The sequence below is a fragment of the Cherax quadricarinatus genome, chromosome 10 (genome assembly GCF_038502225.1).
Source record: "Cherax quadricarinatus isolate ZL_2023a chromosome 10, ASM3850222v1, whole genome shotgun sequence".
Lineage (NCBI taxonomy): Eukaryota > Metazoa > Arthropoda > Malacostraca > Decapoda > Parastacidae > Cherax > Cherax quadricarinatus.
Window position 1 is genome coordinate 97,509 of NC_091301.1, and position 23,736 is coordinate 121,244.

General features: G+C 39.7%; 1 protein-coding gene across 1 annotated transcript in view; it reads left to right on the forward strand.

Moving 5' to 3' along the window:
* Positions 1–23,736, forward strand: part of LOC128684329 (transmembrane protein 87A) — a 106,566-nt gene that overhangs the window by 56,044 nt on the left and 26,786 nt on the right. Inside the window, exons 8-9 of the mRNA XM_070083482.1 lie at positions 7,762–7,879; positions 19,968–20,161. Coding sequence (XP_069939583.1) covers positions 7,762–7,879; positions 19,968–20,161 — 312 coding nt within the window. The remainder of the gene's footprint in view (positions 1–7,761; positions 7,880–19,967; positions 20,162–23,736) is intronic.

The window sequence follows — 23,736 nt, forward strand, 5'->3', positions numbered from 1 at the left end:
TATATTATCCCTTGTACCTGTGTACCTGTCTACCCTCTTACTATCATATTATAACCAAGACATTACCATTGTTATTTTTTTACTATTATTCTTTTGGTACTTTAATTGTGAATTTTATTTTGTCAATTTAAATCTAGTTATAATCTTGATCTTGTCAACAACCTATACCAGACTCTAGTGCAATTGCAAGTACCATTTCAAATTGTATTTTTATATTATAAGTTTATATTATAATTCCTACCATCTGTCCATTTAACTTTGCTTACCATTACTTAATTTTAGTCCCTTATATATTTTCTCCTTTATTTTAGCTTTATATAACTATCCTAGTTTATATATTCACAATTGTTAAAATAATCAAGGTGCTATTCTTAGGTGCTAAAGTAGAATAAGTTCACAATTTTGCCATTATATTCCAAAGCTCATTTATTTGATTACCACTTTATTGTTCACCACAACCTATATTAGTCCCTTTTATATTATAATTTTATACTATAATTCTAACTTTAAAAAATTACCTTTATAGTACTACCTACTACCATATTCCCAAGCTCCACTATTTGATCATCACTTTATTTGTATTAGTCCCTTAGCTCATTATTTTACATTTGTTAAATAATCCAGGTGCTATTTTTTAGCTTAAGACTATTTACTTTGTTTTATACTTAATTCAAACTATAGATTCACTACAAATCTTATGATTACAAGCATTGATCCTGATACCAACCTCTTATTTAATGACTTAAATGAATCAAACAGTTACTGTAATTACTACACTGCAGAACAATCAAAGGCACTTCTCAGTGCCAACAACAACATAACTATCTTTAACTACAATATCAGATCTTTAAGCAAGCATTACGATGACCTCATAGCATTACTAAATTCCTTACATGCCAATATGTCCATCATTACACTAACTGAAACCTGGCTAAAGCCTGATAGTACAGATGTCTATGCCATTCCTGGTTACACAGCCATACACAACTGTAGGCCAGACCAACAAGGGGGTGGCACAGCCATATACTACTCAGACCAACTACAATGTATCACTAATACTTGCACAAGGGATGAACATGGGGAATATATAATAGCTAAATTCAAATCCAAGTACCTACAAAAACCTCTCACATTGATAAACATCTACAGAGTTCCACAGTCAAACATTAGCCAATTTAGTCAAAATCTAGGAAGTATGATAACTGATGCACGCATGAACAAAGATCACTTACTACTCTCAGGTGACTTCAATATAAATCTCCTGCAAGACCAGGACCCACACGTTACTGAATTCACAAACACAATGAGTAACTGTATGTTACTACCAACAGTAACAAAACCTACAAGAGTTACAGAGACTAGTGTTTCCCTACTTGACCACATCTGGACCAACACCATATCCCCTTTAAAATCAGGCATAATTACAGATAATACCACAGACCACTATCCTACTTTCCTCATAACAACTCTTGGTAAACTACCCCAAGACACTACTAAAGTCACCTTCAGACTTCACAATGAGGCAGCCATTAATAACTTCACAACAGCAGTAGCAAACATTGATTGGCACACTGAGCTAGAAACCTATACAGATATTGACGAATGTATTAATAATTTTCTAAAAAAAACCCAATACCTCTATAACAAGCACTGCCCTAAAAAAACTAAACAGATGACAGCAAAGAGACTGAACAGTCCCTGGCTAACACCCAGCATTCTCAAATCCATAAATACAAAACACCAATATGAAAAACAGTACAGAATGGGTCACATAACCAGAGACCAAACAAAACGTTACTCGTCAGTCCTAACCAGCCTGATAAGAAGGGCAAAAAAATTGTATTATGAGAACAGATTATCCAACTTACGAGGTGATATAAAAAAGACCTGGAAAACCCTATCAGAAATTCTGGGAACAAAAAAGATATCACGAAATAGCGAAATAAAATTAGCAAAACCAGATGAACCCCAACTCCCACCAACAGAAACAGCAAACAGACTCAATGATTTCTTCTCCACTATAGGACAAAACCTTGCCAATAAAATCCCAAGCTCAGATACCCCACCAAATGACTACCTCACCGGCAACTACCCGAACACACTGTTCCTAGCTCCGACTAACCCATACGAAGTCTCCCTTATTATCAACGCACTAAAAAACAAGGCAGGAGATTTAAATACCTTACCACCCTTTATATACAAAAAAGTGTCACAAGTGCTATCACCAATCATTGCAACACTCTTTAACAAATCCATTGAATCCTCCACCTTCCCTACAGTACTCAAAATAGCAAGGGTCACCCCGATCCACAAAGGAGGAGACCAAACAGAGTTGAATAACTATAGGCCAATATCCAACTTACACCCTCTCTCAAAAATCTTTGAAAAATTAATTCATAAACGAATCTACTCCTACCTTATCTCCCAAAACATACTCAACCCCTGCCAATTTGGATTCAGGCCTAATAAAAATACTAATGATGCTATTATACACATGCTAGAACATATATACACTGCAATAGAGAAAAAAGAAGTCCCACTGGGGATCTTCATTGACTTACGTAAAGCTTTTGATACAGTTGACCATGACTTGCTCCACGTAAAATTGTCACACTATGGTATAAGAGGGCACTCCCTCAACTACCTCAAGTCATACCTCAGCAACAGAAGCCAATATGTGTACGCAAATGGGGCAAACTCTTCTGCGCAACCAATTACAGTTGGTGTCCCACAGGGAAGTGTCCTTGGCCCTCTTCTCTTTCTCCTATACATAAATGACCTTCCAAATGCTTCGCAATTACTCAAACCCACACTATTTGCAGATGACACTACATACGTCTTCTCTCACCCGAGCCCAGTCACGCTAGCCAATACTGTAAATACCGAATTACAGAAAATATCTACCTGGATGAGGACTAACAAACTTACACTAAACATTGACAAAACCTACTTCATTCAGTTTGGTAACAGAGCTACAGATGTCCCTCTTAACATAATGATAAACGGATCACCTATCACAAAACTAACAGAGGGAAAATTCTTAGGAATCCACCTTGATAATAGACTCAAATTTCATACACATATACAACAAATTTCTAAGAAAATTTCCAAGACTGTAGGCATACTATCGAAGATACGGTACTATGTTCCACAGTCAGCCCTCCTGGCCCTATATCACTCTCTTATTTACCCCTATCTCACCTATGGAATTTGTGCATGGGGCTCAACAACAATTAACCATCTCAGACCACTAATTACTCAACAAAAGGCTGCAGTTAGAATGATAACAAATTCTCACTACAGGCAGCACACTCCACCAATATTCAATACACTAAACCTACTCACCATACAAAACATCCATACTTATTACTGCACCTATTACATACATAGAACACTTAACTCTGATATTAACCCTCCCCTCAAACATCTCCTTGCCAACCTCAACAGAACACATGACCATAACACAAGGCACAGATCACTCTTTGATGTTCCTCGTGTCCATCTCACACTATGCAAAAACTCAATGCACATAAAAGGCCCTAAAATCTGGAATTCATTACCTGTAAATATAAAAGAAACACTACCTGTTTATAAATTCAAGTCTCTTCTCAAAGATCACTTACTCACCCAAAACCAAATAAATACTGAATAACTGAACCTTATAAATTGTATATCTTAAATGTTTCTCACAATTATATCACATAAATGTTAAACCTAAAACCCAAGCTAACTTTATTATTTTTTAAATACACTACCTAACAGAATACTCCATACGACTGAATGTACAACAATGCAAGCAACCATATGACCTGTCTTTGTAATACTCACTTGTGCTTTATAGTAATCTGTTTACATTAATGTTTTATCACTGATTTCATCATTGCTTAGTTAATCTTAAGTTAATTTTAAGCCAGCCCGTAATGCTATGCATAGTATAAGTGGCTTTGGCATACTGCTCTTATCTGTATTTTTTTGTACCTCTGTATGTGTGCTCAAATTGGAAATAAATAAATAAATAAATAAATTATTGCTACTCCTCCTTTAATTTTAACTCTATTAGAAACCCCTGACCTAACCCCATTTATTCCTCTCCACTGAAACTCACCCACCCCCTTCAGCTTTGTTTCACTTAAAGCCAGGATATCCAGCTTCTTCTCATTCATAACATCCACAATCATCTCTTTCTTATCATTCGCACAACATCCACGCACATTCAGACTTCCCACTTTGACAATTCTTCTTCTTATTCTTTTTAGTAATTTTTACAGGAAAGGGGGTTACTAGCTTATTGTTCCCGGCATTTTAGTTGACTTTTACAACACGCATGGCTTACGGAGGAAAGATTCTTAATTTCACTTCCCCATGGATATAAAAGGAAAAGTAATTAGAACAAGAACTAAGATAAAATCAAAGAAAACTCAGATGAGTGTGTATAAATAAACGTGTACATGTATGTTTAGTTTGACCTAAGTGTAAGTAGAAGTAGCAAGACATACCTGTAATCTTGCATATTTATGAGACAGACAAAAGACACCAGCAATCCTACCATCATGTAAAACAATTACAGGCTTTCATTTTGCACTCACTTGGCAGAACGGTAGTACCTCCCTGGGTGGTTGCTGTCTTCCAACTTACTACCTACAATAAGCAGATAAAACACTAAAACACAAAGACTGACCAGGAAGCAGTGGTGTTTGGCTGTCTTGGTATGTGAAGCTTCACTCGGCTCGGCAGGCCACCATGCGGTCATCACACAATGTCCGTCAGCTGATAGAAGTTAATCTCCGTACATCTGCATAAATATCAAATTTACGTGCTCACTGCTGTCACCATTTGTTGAGAGGGTTCGTGGAGATATGATGGTTGGAGATAAACATGCTTGTTGGGTGGTAACACTTATATTAGCAAAGTGTGAGAGGGAAGCCCAGCCTAGCCTGTTGATGCCTGTAGGTCTATCTGTGAACTGAGGGAGAGGCAGAGCGTCTGACGCTCACATGTGGCATCTCATGACATCACACATGCTAGCCGCTAAGTCTAGCAAAGGGGTCATCTATGTAAAACATATGGATGGTACTAACTATGATACTCAGATAACATATACAGGGGATCAGCAACTATGCTGACATAAATATTATCCAGAGAATTTGGAGTGTGGAAATTAGGAGAAGATGTGGAGTTAATAAGAGTATTAGTCAGAGGGCTGAAGAGGGGTTGCTGAGGCAGTTTGGTCATTTAGAGAGAATGGATCAAAGTAGAATAACTTAGAGAGCCGTCTCCCACTGAGGCAGGGTGACCCAAAAAGAAAGAAAATCCCCAAAAAGAAAATACTTTCACCATCATTCAACACTTTCACTTCACTCACACATAATCACTGTCTTTGCAGAGGTGCCCAGATACAACAGTTTAGAAGCATATATAAAGATATACATGTATAACATACCCCTCCAAACTGCCAATGTCCCAAACCCCTCCTTTAAAGTGCAGGCATTGTACTTCCCATTTCCAGGACTCAAGTCCGGCTATATAAAATAACCGGTTTCCCTGAATCCCTTCACTAAATATTACCCTGCTCTCACTCCAACAGCTCGTCAGGTCCCAAATACCATTCGTCCCCACTCACTCCTATCTAACACGCTCACGCACACTTGCTGGAAGTCCAAGCCCCCTCGCCCACAAAACCTCTTTTATCCCCTCCCTCCAACTTTTTTGAGGATGACCCCTACCCCGCCTTCTTTCCCCTACAGATTTATATGCTCTCCGTGTCATTCTACTTTGACCCATTCTCTCTAAATGACCAAATCAACTCAACCCCTCTTCAGCCCTCTGACTAACACTTTTATTAACTCCACACCTTCTAATTTCCACACTCCGAATTTTCTGCATAATATTTACACCACACATTGCCCTTAGTCAGGACATCTCCACTGCCTCCAACTGTCTCCTCGCTGCAGCATTTACAACCCAAGCTTCACACCCATATAAGAGTGTTGGTACTACTATACTTTCATACATTCCCTTCTTTGCCTCCATAGATAACATTTTTTGTCTCCACATATACCTCAATGCACCACTCGCCTTTTTTCCTTCATCAATTCTATGATTAACCTCATCCTTCATAAATCCATCCACTGACACATCAACTCCCAAATATCTGTAAACATTCACTTCTTCCATACTCCTCTCCAATTTGATATCCAATTTTTCTTTATGTAAATCATTTGATACCCTCATCACCTTACTCTTTTCTATGTTCACTTTCAACTTTCTACCTTTACACACACTCCCAAATTCGTCCATTAACCTTTTGCAATTTTTCTTTAGAATCTCCCATAAGCACAGTATCATCAGCAAAAAGTAGCTGTGTCACATGTTTGTATATTTATATACAAACATGTATCATGCTCAAAAAAAATTATTATTGTTATTATTATTATTATATCCACACAACACTGCCTTAATGACACTAAACAGGGCTACCTGCACAACACTGCTTTCCCATCACTTCACAACACTTCCTTCACAAGATTAGTTACACAACACAACCTACTTAGCACTTATCTAACCAACACTGCTTACACAACACTACCTACAAAATGCTACCTGCCCAGCACATCATATACTATACAACACTGCCTACTTAACACCACCCTCACAACACTGCCTTCACAGATACTTCTTGCACAACACAAAACTACCTTCACAAAAACTACCTTGAAAACCTATGTTCACAATACTACCCACACGTCACTATTTGCACAACAATAACTATTCAACATTATGTATACAAGACTACCTACACAATATGACTGCTATAACACTACACACACAACACTTTCACAACCCTTTCTTTGCAACATTACCTTCATAAGACCTATACACTACCTGTAAATGACTACCTATGCAACACTATTTTCACAATACTACCTATGCAAATGTTTCCTTTTCAAAATTTTCTCTGCAACACTTCCTGTAACTCAGCACTATTTACATAACATTACCTTCTCAGAGCTACCATTACAACACTACATTCACACACAACATATGTATTCCTACCAGCAGAATCCTACCTACACAATACTTACGTAACACTACCTTCACATCACTACCTTCACGTCACTACCTTCACGTCACTACCTTCACGCCACTACCTTCACGCCACTACCTTCACGCCACTACCTTCACGCCACTACCTTCACGCCACTACCTTCACGCCACTACCTTCACGCCACTACCTTCACGTCACTACCTTCACGTCACTACCTTCACGTCACTACCTTCACGTCACTACCTTCACGTCACTACCTTCACGTCACTACCTTCACGTCACTACCTTCACGTCACTACCTTCACGTCACTACCTTCACGTCACTACCTTCACGTCACTACCTTCACGTCACTACCTTCACGTCACTAACTCTACAACACAATTATTCAAGGGACAGGATTTTTATATTGAGCACACTCACTGCACAGACCCATTCTTGCAAGTCTAGGTCAAAATTCACCTCTCACAGTATATTTGAAGGCACTGCACTTGAAGTGTAGATCTACATTATTGACACTTGCTTCAGTAAAGTAAATCTTTGTAAGAGACAGTGAAAGGGTTACTGTTAGTAGAAGCAGTGAAAGGGTTAAATACTGTCAGTAGAGGCATATTTTTTCTTTTTTAACATAACTATTGTAATACCAAATAGCACTTATGTGATTGGTGTCTTCTCAAAATATTATAAGAAACTTAATGTATATCTTGTTTCTCTACAGACCACGGCTAGGTGTTGTTCTTCACCGAGTGGTAGGGGTAGGGCTCTTGTACTTTGTTTTAGCAAGCATAGAGGGATGTACTCGGGCTCTGCAAGTCAGAATTGATCCTCAGAGGCAGGTAAGTATTGAAAGTACAGAGGAGTATGCATGTGATGCATGTTGTAGTACTGTAGTACTTTAAGTTGGTTTTTCTCTCATGTTTCTTTATTGATTACTTACGATGAAAAGGCAAAAGGAATAAATATTTATTATCTGTGTATTTTGTTAGTGTAAGTGGGATAAAGATAGAAATGTTAAAAGGAGGTGGGGATATAGTTTTGGAGTGGTTAGTGCTCTTATTTAACTCTTCGACTGTCGCAAGCCCAATTCTGAAACTGTCTTCCTATGTCAAAAAACATTCGAAAAAAAATATTATTTTTTCTTACCAAAATGTTAGGATTAATTTGCTGAGTGTTTTAAGCCTTAAAAAAAAAAAGTTTTGCGATCAGTACTTACCGAGATATAGATGCGTAAAGTTGGCAGAAAATGAGTCGTGTATAGCAACAGCAGCGAATGCCGCTCACCCGATAAACTTTTTTTTACTCCCATTTGAAGGTTTCCTGTTTTTTCCATTATTCTGTTTTTTCAAGTAACTTATGAGGCCTGTGAGACCAAAGTAAGGTGCAATGCACATATATACACTCTTTGTATGCAACACAATAAGTGCACAAACATTCTCATCAATACGTATATTGTTTACAAAACTTGTTTACACAAACAAACAATGCAAAAAATTATTACTGTTGTTCTATAATATATATACAAATGTATAGTCACTGGACAATTTCCTAGAACTGCTGCAGCTTGGGCAATTCTTTGAAACATGGGTATATGCACAGTGGTATTTTACACTCCTCACACATAAAACGAGTATCTCTTCGTTTTTGTGGGCATTTTGTGGCATGTGCACAGACAACAGAAGAGAGGATATATGTTGATAATTTCATGGGCTCTGGCTCATTGCAGGTGTTGTTCCTTGGTACTTGAATATTATTTGTCTGATGACTTACAAACCAAATTCACCATACGTATTTGGGTTTGTTGTTGGTCTTCAAGATTTTATTATTTTTTTTATTATTAACACACTGGCTGATTCCCACCAAGGCAGGGTGGTCAGAAAAAGAAAAACTTTCGCCATCTATCACTCCATCACTGTCTTGCCAGAAGGGTGCTTTACACTACAGTTTTTGAACTGCAACATTAACACCCCTCCTTCGGAGTGCAGGCACTGTAATTCCCATCTCCAGGACGCAAGTCCGGCCTGCCGGTTTCCCTGAATCCCTTCATAAATGTTACTTTGCTCACACTCCAACAGCACGTCAAGTATTAACCCTTAAACGGTCCAAATGTATATATACGTTCACTCGCGTAGCGCCCCAAATTTTTTGAGGAAAAAAAAATCTTTTCTTTTAAAAGGAAAAAAGAGCATATGGTACCCAGGCATCCCCAATTATTTTAATATGGCGCACAGTGAGTGCGCGCACCCATTCTCTCATGTCTAGGTGACTCAGGCTTATTGTGGCAATGTTAAATGAATGACAAAGAAAACGTATATATATATGTTTGGGGCGCTACGCGCATGAACGTATATATACGTTTGGACCGTTTAAGGGTTAAAAACCATTTGTCTCCATTCACTCCTATCAAACACGCTCACACATGCCTGCTGGAAGTCCAAGCCCCTCACACAAAATCTCCTTTACCCCCTCCCTCCAACCTTTCCTAGGCCGACCCCTACCCCGCCGTCCTTCCACTACAGGCTGATACACTCATGAAGTCATTCTGTTTCGCTCCAACTTATACATATTATAAGCATTCAGCATGGAAATATCAACAAGATGGAAAAAGTTTTATGTACCACTTATAACTCCCAATGGAAATAAATAAAGGACCCCAATGGAAATAAGTCACTCTGTCTGACTTTTTTGGGTTATCCTAGGTTCTCTACACATATGCTGCTATGTATGATAATTCTATGTAACTGTATTTGTGTATACCTGAATAAACTTACTTACTTACTTACTTACTTATTAACTCGTGTGAACACAATCAGCAAACCCAATCTGCTTGTCACATTTGTCCACTAAACGCATATTGAGGGTGTAGTCCATCACAGCTGCAGGTTTTAGAATGGGTTCATTGGTCTCTATTCTGCCTGCCACTGTCTGCCATTTCATGTCGGTGGACTGATGTCAATGTGACATCACATTTGTCATGCCACCGAAATGCCATGATGTCATTGGCAGCAAACGCCTGCACCTCACTTCTGTGAGTGCCTGCGTCAAGCCTAGGCATATGCTTATGATTTCCACGCACTGTGCCACACACATCTGTCATGTTCACTCACAAGAAATCACTGAGTAAGGGGTTTGTGTACCAGTTGTCAGTATATAATACAGTGGACCCCCGGTTAACGATATTTTTTCACTCCAGAAGTATGTTCAGGTGCCAGTACTGACCGAATTTGTTCCCATAAGGAATATTGTGAAGTAGATTAGTCCATTTCAGACCCCCAAACATACACGTACAAACGCACTTACATAAATACACTTACATAATTGGTCGCATTCGGAGGTGATCGTTATGCGGGGGTCCACTGTATATGCTCCTTACCAAGATATGGTTCCATCATTGTTCTAACCACATCACCAGAGATAACCAATAACTTCCTGGTATCTCTCAATGTATTACTGCCAGTGTACACAACTATATCCAAAACCAGACCACTTTTGCAATCACACAGTACAAATAACTTACAGCAGTTTCCTCTTGCTTAGTATATACTACTTGAATGACAGTGCCTTCGAACAAAATCAGAGATTCATCAATAAAAAGCTTCCTGAAGGGCCAAAAATACATACAGCACTTTTGTTTCGGATACATAAACACATTCCTGATCTTATATAACCTGTCGTTTCTGGCAGACCTTGTTTTGTCTGTAGTGTAGCATATGTAACCGTAGCAGAAATCAATTCACTGGTGTAATACAGTGGACCCTCGGCTAACGAAGGCATTGTCTAACGATAAATTTGCCCAACGAAGCTTTTGAGCTTAAAAATTTTGGCCCGGCCAACGATGAAGAACTTGACCAATGCGAGTCGTCCTGTACGTGTACACATGTGGCCTGAGTGCGCCTTAGCTGCCCCTTGTGTGCCTGTGTTTACAAGCCAGCCAGTGCAGTTGCATCCATGCATACATTCAGTACATTTTATATTATCCCAGTGTTTTTAGTGCTTGTAACTGCAAAATAAGTCACCATGGACCCCAAGAAAGCTTCTAGTGCCAGCCCTGTGGTAAAAAGAGTGAGAATTAGTATAGAATTGAAAAAAGAGATACAGTGGACCCCCAGTTTACGATATTATTTCATTCCAGAAGTATGTTCAGGTGCCATTACTGAACGAATTTGTTCCCATTTCAGACCCCCAAACATACACGTACAAACGCACTTGCATAATTGGTCGCATTGGGAGCTGATCGTAAAGCGGGGGTCCACTGTAATTGCAAAGTACGAAAGTGGAATTCGTGTCTCGGAGCTGGCCAGGTTGTATAACAAACCCCAATCAACCATTGCTACTATCTTGGCCAACAAAAAGGTAATCAAGGAAGCTGTTGTTGCAAAAGGTGCAAATATGTTTTCGAAACAGAGATCGCAAATACTCGAAGATGTTGAGAGACTGTTATTGGTGTGGATAAACGAAAAACAGATATCAGGAGATAGCATCCTTCAAGCGATCTTACGTGAAAAGGCTAGGAACTTGCATGCCGATTTAATTAAAAAATGCCTGCAACTAGTGGTGATGCGAGTGAATTTAAGGCCAGCAAAGGTTGGTTTGAGAGATTTAAGAATTGTAGTGGCATACATAGTGTGATAAGGCATGGTGAGGCTGCCAGTTCGGACCAAAAAGCAGCTGAAAAATATGTGCAGGAATTCAAGGAGTACATAGAGGCTGAAGGAGTGAAACCTGAACAAGTGCTTAATTGTGACGAAACAGGCCTGTTTTGGAAGAAAATGCCAAACAGGGCCTACATTACACAGGAGGAAAAAGCACTCCTAGGACACAAGCCTTTGAAAGACAGGCTAACCTTACTGCTGTGTAGTAATGCTAGTGGGAATTGCAGAGTGAAGCCTCTACTCGTGTATCACTCTGAAACTCCCAGAGTGTTCAGGAAAAACAATGTCCTCAAGGCTAATTTGTGTGTGATGTGGAGGGCAGACAGTAAGGCATAGGTCACTAGGGGCTTTTTCTATGACTGGTTTCACCATGTGTTTGGCCCCACAGAAAAATTACCTCCTGGAAAATAAATTGAACCTTAAGTGCCTTTTGGTATTAGACAATGCTCCTGGTCATCCTTCAGACTTGACAGAGCGAATTTCTGGGGACAAGAGCTTCATCAAAGACAAGTTTTTGCCTCTTAATACCACTCCTCTCCTGCAGCCCATGGACCAGCAGGTCATTTCAAACTTCAAAATACTCTACACAAAAGCTAGGTTTCAAAAGTGCTTTGAAGTGACCTCTGACATTCGATTGACCCAAAGAGAGTTTTGGAAAGATCACTTTAGTATCCTCAGTTGCATAAACCTTATAGGTAAGGCTTGGGAGAGAGTGACTAAGAGGACCTTGAACTCTGTTTGGAGGAAATTGTGACCAGAATGTGTAGAAGAGAGGGATTTTGAAGGGTTTGGGGCTAACCCTGAGTAGCCTATGCAAGTTGTGGAATCTGTTGTGGCATTGGGGAAGTCCTTGGGGTTGGAGGTTAGTGGGAAGGATGTGGAAGAGTTGGTAGAGGATGACAAAGAACTAACCACTGATGAGCTGCAAGAGCATCTGCAACAGCAAGAGGCCAGACCTGAGGAAATTACTTCATAAGAGGGGAGAGAGAAATTGAGGAAGTTGCCTTCTTCAAAGATAAGGAAATGTGTGCAAAGTGGGTTGAACTGCAAATCTTTATGGATGAAAAATCACCCTGACACGGCTACTGCAAGCCGTGCTGGTGACTATTACAATGACAATGTTTTGGCCCATTTTAGGCAATTCTTAAAGGAATGCGAGGTACAGAGCTCTGTGGACAGATTTGTTGTGCGACAGAGGTCCAGTGACATTCAGGCGGGGCCTAGTGGCATTAAAAAACAAAGGGAAGTAATCCCGGAAAAGGACGTGCTACCTCGAGTTCTTATGGAAGGGGATCTCCCTTCCAAACAATAACAGCATCCATCGTCTCCCCTCCTCCCATCCCATCACTCATCACCAGATCTTCAATAAAGGTGTCATTTATTCATTACACAATAATATAGTATATTATGCATGTCTCCTTTTTGTGTGTAGGAAAATGTATATGGCATGTGGTAAAATTTTAATTTTTTCATACTTTGGGGTGTCAGGAATGGATTAATTTGGTTTCCATTATTTCTTATGGGGAAAATTAATTCAGCTAACAATAATTTTGTCTAACGATGAGCTCTCTGGAACGGATTAATATCGTTAGCTGAGGGCCCACTGTATCACTAAAACCTGGGGTTGAAATCAAGCAGTCTGTTGACCAGTATGTGGTGACATTGTGCTTATACACATATGGCATAAGCATTATTGTGGCAAAGAACAGGTACATCTCTGCCACAGTTGTGTCCTTCCACTGGTGTAGCTGTGACCTTGGTGAAAGAATTGTGTTTGCCATGATGTACTCGTGGTATGTGTTGGTTTCCTTAACAGTAATTTCCATCAGGGGTTCATCGAAGAATAACTGAAAGCATTCCAGTTCAATGGCATTGTTCCCAAGTGTACATGATGGCCGTATTCCACTTTGTGTTTCATCAAAATCGTTGGGATTGGGAACAAAATTGGCACCTTCCTGCCAATCCCAGATGCGGTCTGCTAGTGGGTACTGGATATTGACAGGTGGTTGTGGAGGTTGTGGTTGTGCAGGTTGTGGGGGTGGTTGAGGCTGGTTGTAGCTGTGCTGAGTTAGCACCGTGGGTAGCGTGGCCTGGTGCTGGTGCCACATGATTCATGCCACTGCCAACACCACCACCACCTTCTGTCCCATGCACATTATGCATCCTCATTGTAACAATATCATCTTCACTATCAGTTCATGGTGTAGGGCCACTGGATGTACTCCGAGATTTACTCCTTTTCCTTGGAATGGCATATGACACACTATCAGAATGCATGCTGCGTCGTACTGCTGCTGCTTCACTGGAGAATATTCCCCCTCATTGTCACAGCTCAAACTGCTTTCAATAGCTTGGAAATCGCTATCACTTTCACTGCTCGCATCTGAGTCCTGTACATGGGGAAATAGCTTCCTCTTTCGTCCTGGTACAGGTGAACATGAATGAGACAGCCCTGCACCAGAGGTGGAAGATTGTGGGTCATCTGGGTTTTCATCACTAATTACGTTATCCTGGGCACTGCTTTCAATCACACCCTCCTGAAAACATGAAATTCACTTTCACTGTCACTTCCATCGGTGTTAGAACTATCACTTGGGAACAGAAGACCTCCAGTTCAGTGAGGAGTGAGGTACCTCTTACCACGAGGCATCATAAGCAAGGATTACTAAAATGGCGTTCCCACAATGCACCACTGAGTCCCTGATCTTTTTCATACTGTGCACACGCAAAAGAAAAAACAAAAGTTTCTCCTTTTAAATTTAGTAATATATACAGGAGAAAGGGTTACTAGCCCCCTTGCTCCCGGCATTTTAGTTGCCTCTTACGACACACATGGCTTACAGAGGAAGAATTCTGTTCCACTTCCCCATGGAGATAAGAGGAAATAAACAAGAACAAGAATTAGAAAGAAAATAGAAGAAAACCCAGAGGGGTATGTATATATATGCTTGTACACATATGTGTAGTGTGACCTAAGTGTAAGTAGAAGTAGCAAGACGTACCTGTAATCTTGCATATTTATGAGACAAAAGACACCAGCAATCCTACCATCATGTAAAACAATTACAGGCTTTTGTTTTACACTCACTTGGAAGGACGGTAGTACCTCCCTGGGCGGTTGCTGTCTACCAACCTACTACCTATATGTTATGGGGCTATAGGACCCAACATGTATTTATGTATCTGTAACAGTTACTCTGGAATACCTAATTATATTGAATTGATGGGGACTCGCCTCTAAATGTCATAAGGGCAGATCACTCTTATGGCTGTACGGCAGCTGAGTCAAGCCTGTTTTTCTCAATATAATAGGTTATACTATAGACACACACACACACAATTTAAGTGGTTTATAAAGTGGTATTTCTTTTTGTAAAAGTAAAATTAAGGTGTGGTAGAATTGTGGTAACTGGAGAATTGTGCTTGTTTTTTGGTGGGTGTGGGAGGAGCTTAGCTAGGCCCCTCCCTCTCTCGCTTTTTTGTTGACTTCAAACTGGGAGGACCTCTGGGTCCTTCTTCTATTTTTCTGGGGCATTATGTGTGCTCCAGGGGTGAGCTTTTATAACTTAAGTTGTGGCCATCATACCCAGGGTGACTAAAGTGTGTCAAAACACTGGTTAGCCCAGAGTTATGTCAAGAAGAGAGAAGGGCATTGTTGAAATGCACCATGTGGACTGTCCTAGGAGAGCAGCTAAGGGGTATGCAGGCTTATGTTTTGAGTATGTGAGTGCTGTAATTGTATATTCTGTACATACCTATTTAGAATACAGTTATATTTTTATAGTAGTAGTTTAAATAACCTGTGAAGAGGGCTGGTGAAAGGATCAGACACACTGAGGATGATCAGTCATGATGTAAGTAGTATTACCCTAGACATAAGGCCTTTATGTAAAAGCTACCCCACACTAGAACATGTAGTGAGAACCTTACTGTCAAAGTATAAGGGATAACAACATAACAACGTAACACTATATTACATTGTACTTCTCGACCCATCCGCTGACACGTCCACTCCCAAATATCTGAATACGTTCACCTCCTCCATACTCTCTCCCTCCAATCTGATATTCAATCTTTCATCACCTAATCTTTTTGTTATCCTCATAACCTTACTCTTTCCTGTATTCACCTTTAATTTTCTTCTTTTGCACACCCTACCAAATTCATCCACCAATCTCTGCAACTTCTCTTCAGAATCTCCCAAGAGCACAGTGTCATCAGCAAAGAGCAGCTGTGACAACTCCCACTTTGTGTGTGATTCTTTATCTTTTAACTCCACGCCTCTTGCCAAGACCCTCGCATTTACTTCTCTTACAACCCCATCTATAAATATATTAAACAACCACGGTGACATCACACATCCTTGTCTAAGGCCTACTTTTACTGGGAAAAAATTTCCCTCTTTCCTACATACTCTAACTTGAGCCTCACTATCCTCGTAAAAACTCTTCACTGCTTTCAGTAACCTACCTCCTACACCATACACTTGCAACATCTGCCACATTGCCCCCCTATCCACCCTGTCATACGCCTTTTCCAAATCCATAAATGCCACAAAGACCTCTTTAGCCTTATCTAAATACTGTTCACTTATATGTTTCACTGTAAACACCTGGTCCACACACCCCCTACCTTTCCTAAAGCCTCCTTGTTCATCTGCTATCCTATTCTCCGTCTTACTCTTAATTCTTTCAATTATAACTCTACCATACACTTTACCAGGTACACTCAACAGACTTATCCCCCTATAATTTTTGCACTCTCTTTTATCCCCTTTGCCTTTATACAAAGGAACTATGCATGCTCTCTGCCAATCCCTAGGTACCTTACCCTCTTCCATACATTTATTAAACAATTGCACCAACCACTCCAAAACTATATCCCCACCTGCTTTTAACATTTCTATCTTTATCCCATCAATCCCGGCTGCCTTACCCCCTTTCATTTTACCTACTGCCTCACGAACTTCCCCCACACTCACAACTGGCTCTTCCTCACTCCTACAAGATGTTATTCCTCCTTGCCCTATACACGAAATCACAGCTTCCCTATCTTCATCAACATTTAACAATTCCTCAAAATATTCCTTCCATCTTCCCAATACCTCTAACTCTCCATTTAATAACTCTCCTCTCATATTTTTAACTGACAAATCCATTTGTTCTCTAGGCTTTCTTAACTTGTTAATCTCACTCCAAAACTTTTTCTTATTTTCAACAAAATTTGTTGATAACATCTCACCCACTCTCTCATTTGCTCTCTTTTTACATTGCTTCACCACTCTCTTAACCTCTCTCTTTTTCTCCATATACTCTTCCCTCCTTGCATCACTTCTACTTTGTAAAAACTTCTCATATGCTAACTTTTTCTCCCTTACTACTCTCTTTACATCATCATTCCACCAATCGCTCCTCTTCCCTCCTGCACCCACTTTCCTGTAACCACAAACTTCTGCTGAACACTCTAACACTACATTTTTAAACCTACCCCATACCTCTTCGACCCCATTGCCTATGCTCTCATTAGCCCATCTATCCTCCAATAGCTGTTTATATCTTACCCTAACTGCCTCCTCTTTTAGTTTATAAACCTTCACCTCTCTCTTCCCTGATGCTTCTATTCTCCTTGTATCCCATCTACCTTTTACTCTCAGTGTAGCTACAACTAGAAAGTGATCTGATATATCTGTGGCCCCTCTATAAACATGTACATCCTGAAGTCTACTCAACAGTCTTTTATCTACCAATACATAATCCAACAAACTACTGTCATTTCGCCCTACATCATATCGTGTATACTTATTTATCCTCTTTTTCTTAAAATATGTATTACCTATAACTAAACCCCTTTCTATACAAAGTTCAATCAAAGGGCTCCCATTATCATTTACACCTGGCACCCCAAACTTACCTACCACACCCTCTCTAAAAGTTTCTCCTACTTTAGCATTCAAGTCCCCTACCACAATTACTCTCTCACTTGGTTCAAAGGCTCCTATACATTCACTTAACATCTCCCAAAATCTCTCTCTCTCCTCTGCATTCCTCTCTTCTCCAGGTGCATACACGCTTATTATGACCCACTTCTCGCATCCAACCTTTACTTTAATCCACATAATTCTTGAATTTACACATTCATATTCTCTTTTCTCCTTCCATAACTGATCATTTAACATTACTGCTACCCCTTCCTTTGCTCTAACTCTCTCAGATACTCCAGATTTAATCCCATTTATTTCCCCCCACTGAAACTCTCCTACCCCCTTCAGCTTTGTTTCGCTTAGGGCCAGGACATCCAACTTCTTTTCATTCATAACATCAGCAATCATCTGTTTCTTGTCATCCGCACTACATCCACGCACATTTAAGCAACCCAGTTTTATAAAGTTTTTCTTCTTCTCTTTTTTAGTAATTGTATACAGGAGAAGGGGTTACTAGCCCATTGCTCCCGGCATTTTAGTCGCCTCATACGACACGCATGGCTTACGGAGGAAAGATTCTTTTCCACTTCCCCATGGACAATAGAAGAAATAAAAAAGAACAAGAGCTATTTAGAAAAAGGAGAAAAACCTAGATGTATGTATATATATATATGCATGTGCGTGTCTGTGAAGTGTGACCAAAGTGTTAGTAGGAGTAGCAAGATATCCCTGTTATCTTAGCGTGTTTATGAGACAGAAAAAGAAACCAGCAATCCTACCATCATGCAAAACAATTACAGGTTTTTGTTTCACAGTCATCTGGCAGGACGGTAGTACTTCCCTGGGTGGTTGCTGTCTACCAACCTACCAACCATATTAAATTCTATCAACCATACTTTACTCCAAGTTCTCAGTTTTACTCTTCATTAATAGGTTTGTATTCCTTTTTTGTTTATTGCTGAAAGTGCCAAGTGATCTCATAGGCCAGAGTGCTTAATCTATCTTAATTTTTATGCAGGTATAAGCAGTCTTTTTATTCATCTTGCATAGGATCTTTGCTTCTACTAATATGCTCATTTAACCCCTTCAGGGTCCAAGGCCAAAATCTGAAGTGGTGCCCCAGTGTCCAAGAATTTTCCAAAAAAAAATTTGTTATTTTTTCTTATGAAATGGTAGAGAATCTTTTTGTGAAGGTAATAAAACAAAAAGTATGAAATTTGATGGAAAATTGACGAAATTATGCTCTCGCAAATTTTGACGTGTCAGCGATATTTATGAATCAGCGATTTTGCCGAATTTGACTCCCATTTTAGGCCAATTACATCATTCCAGTCGACCAAATTCTTAGCTATTTCACTAGTATTACTTCTATTCTATCGATTGAGCACAAGAAATCGCCAAGTCAACTGTTTCAACTACAAAATAAAGTGATCGGAAATTGGTAATTTGGCCAATTTAACACAAAGTTCAAAATATTCCAATTTCAAAATAGCGTCCAGAATAAACAATGTAGGCATTCCTGGCACTAAACTAATATTTCCTCGGTTCATTAGTTACGTTTTGAGGCTTTACAAATAAATCCCATTTTGATTTTTTATTCGCATAATGAATTTTTATTCACACCAAAAAATAGAAGATTTACTGTTATGCAATACTGTAATAATTGTATAAATATCATCACCATATTTGTGAATGCATATTAGACCCACCAGCTGGCGTGTATTAGACGTGTGAGGTCGTTTGTTTACTCTTGAACATCGACAAAAATTTAACATTTCCGCTACTCTGAGCTCAGTTTCAAGCCATTTCCAGTGCTAAAACCAATCAAAATCATCTCTATTTCTGTAATATGTCTTCCATTCTATCAAATGTGACCAAGAAATTGCAAATACAACTATAAAAAACATACAAAAAAACACTGCAAAGTTGCTGTTTTATTCGAAAATCGTGGTTTCAGTTTTTTTCTCTTGTTATACACAGTGTGTTGCAGGATTTGTTTTATGTGGTGCACACATACCACATAGATGTATTCTCTCATATCTAGGCCCAAGTGTACCACTCACAGTTTATCAGAGTGAGCTGAGCTCATGACGTAGATCTACGGTTTGGACCCTGAACGTAAAGCCATAGATCTACGGGACGGACCCTGAAAGGGTTAATTATTTCTATGGGCAAGTCATTTACGTAAATTCTCATAGGGCTAACTTGACTACCACACAGGGAATTATTGATAGAAATGAGACATCATATAAAAGTGAGGGTTTATACATATTTTAGTTTTTAGATGATTGAAGTACATTATTTACAGTGTTCTCTCTTTTTTTTTTTGTTTTTTTTTTTTTTGTTGTTTTTTAGGTTTTACTTGCTTCCTTACCACTGTCCCTGCTAGAGTCTGCTATATGTTTCTGGATCTTCACTGCTCTGGTCCAGACAACGCGCACACTCCGCCTCAGGCGCAACTTGGTGAAGCTCTCTCTCTACAGACACTTCACAAACACACTGGCATTTGCTGTGATAGCTTCTATAATCTTCATGCTTTGGTCCATCAGGTAAGAAACTATGAACTGGCAATAATGTAATTAAAAGTGCCTTTGCTTTTTCATTGGGTTTATTTTACATATTCCATATCTCTTGCTCCAGTATGCTGTTATTGTAGTGTGTAGGTTGAAACTATGCTCTTGAATGCCTTAAAACAAACAAACACACACACACACACACACACACACACACACACACACACACACACACACACACACACACACACACACACACACACACACACACACACACACACACACACACACACACACACACACACACACACACACACACACACACACACACACACACACACACACACACACACACACACACACACACACACACACACACACACACACACACACACACACACACACACACACACACACACACACACACACACACACACACACACACACACACACACACACACACACACACCCCCCCCCCCCCCCCCCCTACCTACCTACCTACCTACCTTTCTTTCTTTCTTTCTTTCTTTCTTTCTTTCTTTCAACACACCGGCTGTATCCCACCGAGGCGGGGTGGCCCAAAAGGAAAGACGAGAGTTTCTCCTTTTACATTTAGTAATATATACAGGAGAAGGGGTTACTAGCCTCTTGCTCCCGGCATTTTAGTCGCCTCTTACAACATGCATGGCTTACAGAGGAAGAATTCTGTTCCACTTCCCCATGGAGGTAAGAGGAAATAAACAAGAACAAGAACTAGAAAGAAAATAGAAGAAAACCCAAAGTGGTGTGTATATATATGCTTGTACAAGTATGTGTAGTGTGACCGAAGTGTAAGTAGAAGTAGCAAGACGTACCTGAAATCTTGCATGTGTATGAGACAGAAAAAAAAAAAGACACCAGCAATCCTACCATCGTGTAAAACAATTACAGGCTTCAGTTTTACACTCACCTGGCAGGACGGTAGTACCTCCCTGGGCGGTTGCTGTCTACCAACCTACTACCTAGGACACACATATATATATATATATATATAGGTTGGTAGACAGCAACCACCCAGGGAGGTACTACCGTCCTGCCAAGTGAGTGTAAAACGAAAGCCTGTAATTGTTTTACATGATGGTAGGATTGCTGGTGTCCATTTTTCTGTCTCATGAACATGCAAGATTTCAGGTACGTCTTGCTACTTCTACTTACACTTAGGTCACACTACACATATATGTACAAGCATATATATACACACCCCTCTGGGTTTTCTTCTATTTTGTTTCTAGTTCTTGTTCTTGTTTATTTCCTCTTATCTCCATGGGGAAGTGGAACAGAATTCTTCCTCCGTAAGCCATGCGTGTTGTAAGAGGCGACTAAAATGCCGGGAGCAAGGGGCTAGTAACCCCTTCTGCTGTATATATTACTAAATGTAAAAGGAGGAACTTTTGTTTTTCCTTTTGGGCCACCCTGCCTCGGTGGGATACGGCCGGTGTGTTGAAAGAAAGAAAGAAAGATAGATAGATAGATAGATAGATAGATAGATAGATAGATAGATAGATATATATATATATATATATATATATATATATATATATATATATGAGGCGACTAAAATGCCGGGAGCAATGGGCTAGTAACCCCTTCTCCTGTATACAATTACTAAAAAAGAGAAGAAGAAAAACTTTATAAAACTGGGTTGCTTAAATGTGCGTGGATGTAGTGCGGATGACAAGAAACAGATGATTGCTGATGTTATGAATGAAAAGAAGTTGGATGTCCTGGCCCTAAGCGAAACAAAGCTGAAGGGGGTAGGAGAGTTTCAGTGGGGGGAAATAAATGGGATTAAATCTGGAGTATCTGAGAGAGTTAGAGCAAAGGAAGGGGTAGCAGTAATGTTAAATGATCAGTTATGGAAGGAGAAAAGAGAATATGAATGTGTAAATTCAAGAATTATGTGGATTAAAGTAAAGGTTGGATGCGAGAAGTGGGTCATAATAAGCGTGTATGCACCTGGAGAAGAGAGGAATGCAGAGGAGAGAGAGAGATTTTGGGAGATGTTAAGTGAATGTATAGGAGCCTTTGAACCAAGTGAGAGAGTAATTGTGGTAGGGGACTTGAATGCTAAAGTAGGAGAAACTTTTAGAGAGGGTGTGGTAGGTAAGTTTGGGGTGCCAGGTGTAAATGATAATGGGAGCCCTTTGATTGAACTTTGTATAGAAAGGGGTTTAGTTATAGGTAATACATATTTTAAGAAAAAGAGGATAAATAAGTATACACGATATGATGTAGGGCGAAATGACAGTAGTTTGTTGGATTATGTATTGGTAGATAAAAGACTGTTGAGTAGACTTCAGGATGTACATGTTTATAGAGGGGCCACAGATATATCAGATCACTTTCTAGTTGTAGCTACACTGAGAGTAAAAGGTAGATGGGATACAAGGAGAATAGAAGCATCAGGGAAGAGAGAGGTGAAGGTTTATAAACTAAAAGAGGAGGCAGTTAGGGTAAGATATAAACAGCTATTGGAGGATAGATGGGCTAATGAGAGCATAGGCAATGGGGTCGAAGAGGTATGGGGTAGGTTTAAAAATGTAGTGTTAGAGTGTTCAGCAGAAGTTTGTGGTTACAGGAAAGTGGGTGCAGGAGGGAAGAGGAGCGATTGGTGGAATGATGATGTAAAGAGAGTAGTAAGGGAGAAAAAGTTAGCATATGAGAAGTTTTTACAAAGTAGAAGTGATGCAAGGAGGGAAGAGTATATGGAGAAAAAGAGAGAGGTTAAGAGAGTGGTGAAGCAATGTAAAAAGAGAGCAAATGAGAGAGTGGGTGAGATGTTATCAACAAATTTTGTTGAAAATAAGAAAAAGTTTTGGAGTGAGATTAACAAGTTAAGAAAGCCTAGAGAACAAATGGATTTGTCAGTTAAAAATAGGAGAGGAGAGTTATTAAATGGAGAGTTAGAGGTATTGGGAAGATGGAAGGAATATTTTGAGGAATTGTTAAATGTTGATGAAGATAGGGAAGCTGTGATTTCGTGTATAGGGCAAGGAGGAATAACATCTTGTAGGAGTGAGGAAGAGCCAGTTGTGAGTGTGGGGGAAGTTCGTGAGGCAGTAGGTAAAATGAAAGGGGGTAAGGCAGCCGGGATTGATGGGATAAAGATAGAAATGTTAAAAGCAGGTGGGGATATAGTTTTGGAGTGGTTGGTGCAATTGTTTAATAAATGTATGGAAGAGGGTAAGGTACCTAGGGATTGGCAGAGAGCATGCATAGTTCCTTTGTATAAAGGCAAAGGGGATAAAAGAGAGTGCAAAAATTATAGGGGGATAAGTCTGTTGAGTGTACCTGGTAAAGTGTATGGTAGAGTTATAATTGAAAGAATTAAGAGTAAGACGGAGAATAGGATAGCAGATGAACAAGGAGGCTTTAGGAAAGGTAGGGGGTGTGTGGACCAGGTGTTTACAGTGAAACATATAAGTGAACAGTATTTAGATAAGGCTAAAGAGGTCTTTGTGGCATTTATGGATTTGGAAAAGGCGTATGACAGGGTGGATAGGGGGGCAATGTGGCAGATGTTGCAAGTGTATGGTGTAGGAGGTAGGTTACTGAAAGCAGTGAAGAGTTTT